At 32.0% G+C, this 5,380-nt stretch overlaps 1 protein-coding gene across 1 annotated transcript in view; it reads left to right on the forward strand.

Moving 5' to 3' along the window:
• Nucleotides 1-1,495: 1,495 nt before the first annotated feature.
• Nucleotides 1,496-5,380, forward strand: part of LOC105618338 (sarcosine dehydrogenase, mitochondrial) — a 6,686-nt gene continuing 2,801 nt past the window's right edge. The window contains exons 1-11 of the mRNA XM_012199880.1: nt 1,496-1,519; nt 1,642-1,744; nt 1,977-2,233; nt 2,299-2,511; nt 2,722-3,045; nt 3,161-3,323; nt 3,405-3,552; nt 4,330-4,468; nt 4,565-4,765; nt 4,867-5,134; nt 5,213-5,342. Coding sequence (XP_012055270.1) covers nt 1,496-1,519; nt 1,642-1,744; nt 1,977-2,233; nt 2,299-2,511; nt 2,722-3,045; nt 3,161-3,323; nt 3,405-3,552; nt 4,330-4,468; nt 4,565-4,765; nt 4,867-5,134; nt 5,213-5,342 — 1,970 coding nt within the window. The remainder of the gene's footprint in view (nt 1,520-1,641; nt 1,745-1,976; nt 2,234-2,298; nt 2,512-2,721; nt 3,046-3,160; nt 3,324-3,404; nt 3,553-4,329; nt 4,469-4,564; nt 4,766-4,866; nt 5,135-5,212; nt 5,343-5,380) is intronic.

Here is a 5,380-nt window from a genome sequence, read left to right on the forward strand (position 1 = left end):
TATATATATAAACTACGCTAATACTTAAATTACTAATACATGTACTGCTTTTGTAGCACGACCAGTCTATTGTATAGTAGATATGTTAATAACGAAAAGTAAATAAATCACTAAGATTATTAGGGTTCTCTTAGTCAGTATAACATTATTTACGTCGTTAGTTAATATCGAATAATTACTTAATTCCGAAATTTTTTACTAGTGTTTTTAGTCCAACGTTTAAACTAGTTAGTCTTCAAGAAATAGTTTATATAATGTCGTTATACATTTCGAAGTACATCTTTAGAAATACATTACAATTTGCAGAAAGTATTATTAAATGTTCCATGATTTTTAATGATTGCATATGTTAATCATACGTTAAAATAGTTAACATGTAGCAAAAACAGTCACTAGTCTTGTTATTTTACTAAATAATCAAACCGCGCTATAGATAGGGGTGGCAGTGTCATCGGTTATTTTCTTTTCACATTTACTGAATTATTGATAATAAGACATATGACTTGACACATACTCAGTCACGACAGCGTATTTCGCAATCGAAATGTTCCGATACGATATCAAGGTCAAGAGAGTATTGCATTGTCCCACAGTCTAATAATAAAATTCTGAATGTATATAAATCTGTGAGAATAAAGTTCTCATAAAAGCCGTAATATTCTCCAGAGTCTATATTGGCAATAAAGAAAGTTTTTTCTAGAAAATAAAGAGCTGATTGATTTTATAGAAAATATAATGTACGATATTAGATTTAAAAATAAGATTCTTTCTTCCTTAATGCCTTTTAAATCTATCAATTTACATTTCTTTTTTAGATTTTAATCTCGTTAGCATTTTTTACAGAAAATAATCAATTTTATATCAGAACATATTTACTTTATAAGACAGAATAGATAAGTGTACAAAAAAACGATTATGTATGATAATATGTGGTACCTTTAATTTCACTCGACAAGAACTGATAAAAACTAATCTCATGACGAAATTAGTTTCTTTTATTATTGTTATGTGTCTTTTCAACACAGCAATATAAGATATTTTTAGTGTATAATAATAAATATAATAACGCACAGAATTATAAGCAAAAAAGAACATAGATAACAGACTGAGGAACACTCGAGCAACCAATGTAGTACTTTATAAATTCCTCTCTCCTTTTAATATTGTTTTTCTTATTTCACATATTTGTAAACATATTGAGTAATGTTTTTGCGATTGACGTCATTTGTAATCTGTTTCGGACAAAAAGCAGTACGGAAACAGCAATCGAACACGGTACATGAGACATGTGAACGCGGATATCGTGAGTGAAAGAGAAGTTAACGTTGAGAAATTTGATGATTCAATGAAAAATTCTTTGATAATGTACATACGTATATGTTGTAAGAGTGATTGTAAAGAATATACTACAGCTAGCAGACTGTAGTTCAATCTGAGTTAATATTCGCAGTTCAATCTGAGATCGCACACAAGCTGTCTTTACGAGGCATATAAAATGCTTCGTTTAGTAAGAAACAAGGTATTTGATTTGAAATTAATATATATTCAACACAATATATTACAAAAAAGGTTTTATTTATTTTTATAAAAAGATAAAAATCGTACATATTCCAATATGTCTTTTCATTACTTCACTTACAGTTACTTAAAAGGAGTCTCGGAAATAATCGAACGGTCATTACATTTAAAGAAAACGAGACAAAGAACATCGATATTCCTAACAATGCCGACGTTGTAATAATAGGTAACTAAGTTTATACCAGTAGAAACAAAAGAACTGTATTAATCGGATTAGCAGTTTAGATAATAATTTAATATTCCGTATTGTATATTAATTAAAATGAATTAAATGATTTTTAACAATATCATTTTTCGCATGTAAAATCAAATAGAAATAAATATCTTAACATTGATCTTAACGTTTATAGATACATATTAATATTTATTAACAATTTTAATAAAAATTTCCATGATAGGTGGTGGTAGCGCTGGTTGCAATGCACTTTATCAATTAGGAAAACGTGGAGTTAATGCAATACTTTTGGAAAAATCTAAGCTTATATCTGGTACAACATGGCATACAGCAGGTCTCCTGTGGCATCTACGCGGAATATGCGACGTAGAGACGGAATTGATAAAAGCTTCGCGATTGCTTTATGCATCTTTACAAGAAGAAACAGGTATAAATCCAGGATGGATAAACAATGGTGGACTCTACATCGCTTATTCTCCCGTAAGTAGGAATATCTCCATGCAATTGATATTTATTTTTCGGAGAATATCTATTGATTTCCGTAGGAGCGAGTAATCGACTACGAAAGATTAATTACTAGTTGTAAGAATTTTGGTATCGACGGGTACATGATTGATCCAGTCGAAGCGAAAGAAAAATTTCCCCTCATAGATAAAAATGCATTCCAAGCTGCGATGTATTGTCCAGCGGATGGTACGATAGATCCTGCCATGTTAGTAAATGCATTGAAAAAATCAGCGGAAAAAAACAGTTGTAAGGTATTTTTATTCATTTTCTTCATCATCTGTTTCTATAACACACATATTTACATAATAAATTTAATTTTGTATTTCACAATAAATTTTATAATTAGCAATTAGTAGAGTTATTTATTCAAGTGATGTATGTGTTCTATAAAAATGATTAAAACCAAAAATGATGGTTAATTATTCGTTAAAAATTAATCTAATTAAATATAATTTTTTAAGGTCATCGAAGATTGTCCGGTCACTAAAATTCTCGTAGAGAATGTTGACGGACATAAAATCATTCGCGGAGTAGAAACGCCTCATGGTATAATAAAAACCGACGTTATACTAAATGCGGCAGGAGCATGGTCCGGAACAATAGCGCAAATGGTAGGATTGGACATTCCATTGGTACCGATGAAACACGCATACATTGTTACTGAGCCGATGAACGTACGAGGGTTGCCAAATATTCGAGATCCCGATTTTAATATCTACTTTCGAGTGCAGGGTGGAAATATAAATATCGGAGGATATGAACCTAATCCTATCATATTGAAATTTGTAAGTTGAAGAAGTTAAGATTGAACCTAATTGCTATTATAGCAGAAACATGCGCACATGTAACAATTTAAATTCTATGTATTCTTGATTAATTCAAACGATATGTATTGTTTAGCCACCAGAAGATTTTTCCTTTAGTTTATACGAGTTGAATTGGGACGTATTCAATATTCATATTGAAGCGATGAACCGATTGATACCCACTTTGGCAACTGCTGGAATAAGGACAACTGTGTGCGGCCCAGAAAGTTTTACTCCCGATCACAGACCTATCATGGGTACAAAATTTCATTAATTTATGATCGATGCTTGTGTGTGATATAGATACTTGAAATTTAAAATACGATAATGTCCGAAAGGTGAAGATCCACGCTGCACAGGTCTTTATTATTCTTGTGGATATAATAGCGCTGGGATGATGTTTGGAGGTGGTTGTGGAGAACAAATAGCATTATGGATAATTAATGGACGACCGGACAAACACATGTTCAATCAGGACATCAGACGGTAAAAATTTATTCAAATTATTTTCATCAAATCTTAATCTGTAGAACAATTATATTTACTTATCGAACTTTTATATAAATGTATGAATAAATACGTGGGTCGTTTGATAAGTTTGGTAAATTTCCATGAAATGGCGTTACAATCCATTTGATGACGCGACATCTCGAAAGATCCACTCTTCGAACCCTTCAAGCCAAATTTCAAGCCAGAAAGGATGCATAGTTCATGTTTGATAGTCATTTGAAGTAAGCTGTCTCAAAGTCTGCAAAATACTCATTGACGGCGACAATGACTTCCTCATTTGACTTTGAGAGAATTTCTTCCCAAGTTTTTAAGTTTGGGAACAGAAAGAAGTCACACGGGGTCAAATATTCGGAGAATAGGATGGATGAAGAATCAATTCATAGCCCAATTCGTAGTTTTGTCATTGCAACGGTCGACTTGTGGGACGGCACGTTGTCTTGATAGAAGAGTGCTTTTTTGCGCGCCAATCTCGCTTCAAATGACTACCAAACGTGAACTAACGCGTCCTTTCTGGCTGAAATTTGGCTTGAAGGGATTCGAAGAGTAGATCTTTCGAGATGTCGCGTCATCAAATGGATTGTAGCGCCATTTCATGGAAATTTACCAAACTTATCAAACGACCCACATATTTCATAACACACTTCTTATATGTCGATATGTAAAATGTAAAATACAAAGTAGCAACATGACAAGCAGGATCATTTTTATCAATATCTGCAATTAACACTTTTTCATGTTTTTCTTTCAATCCAGATATATACCAGAGCAAAGAAAAAATTCAGTTTGGGTGAACGAACGAAGTCATGAAGCTTATGCAAAAAATTATAATATCATTTTCTCACATGATGAACATTTAAGCGGTAGAAATTTGAAGACAGATCCTTTCCACAATGTAAGTTATACTTTATGTTAATTTAAACTTTATTTTTCAATTAGATTGTACATCTTTTTCTTTTCAAACACAATATGTTATTGTCATTTTTTTTAGTTTCTCGTCAATGAAGGTGCTGTTATGGAAGAGCGACAAGGATGGGAATGTCCAGGATGGTTTCTACTAGATAACAAAAAGGCTCCAGTGTTACCTTATGATTATGGTGGCTATTACGATACACCAAAGAATACGAATGACACATATGCCGATATATTAAAAACAGAATGTACATTTAATTTTCCACCGCACGATAACATTGTAATCTCCTATTTTTTTTAAGATTGGACTAAAATTATCATACAATGTTTTTGCGTGATTAAAAATATTGATTCGATAATTCTTTTTACATATTATAACAGATACGAGAGGAAGCACTTGCCTGTAGAAATAACGTTGCTTTATTTAATTTATCATATTTTGGAAAACATTACGTATGTGGCCCAGACACGAAAGAAGCGGTGGATTATATATTTACGTCTCAGGTGGATCGAGAAATTAATAGAACTATATATACTTGTATGTTGAATAAAAGAGGAGGAGTAGAAGGCGACTGTACCGTCACTGGTCTAGAATCTGGTTCGGGTGGCGTAGTCGATCCCATATTTAAGGGAAAAGCATTTTATATAGGTATCTGTTTATACATTTTATCGCGCATTATTTTATTCCTATTTTAAATTATATTGATACTTTCATTTTTGATTTTAGTGAGTGGAGGTATGTCATCGTATCATACATGGGCACATATCAGCAGTATAATAAGAGAAAAAGGTTTTAACGTATCTGTGCACAATGTCACGGAGCAAATAGGAATTTTATCAGTTCAAGGTCCTAACAGGTATAAAAAATTAAATACGAACATGAACAGATATATAT

Source organism: Atta cephalotes (genome assembly GCF_000143395.1).
Source record: "Atta cephalotes unplaced genomic scaffold scaffold00016, whole genome shotgun sequence".
NCBI lineage: Eukaryota > Metazoa > Arthropoda > Insecta > Hymenoptera > Formicidae > Atta > Atta cephalotes.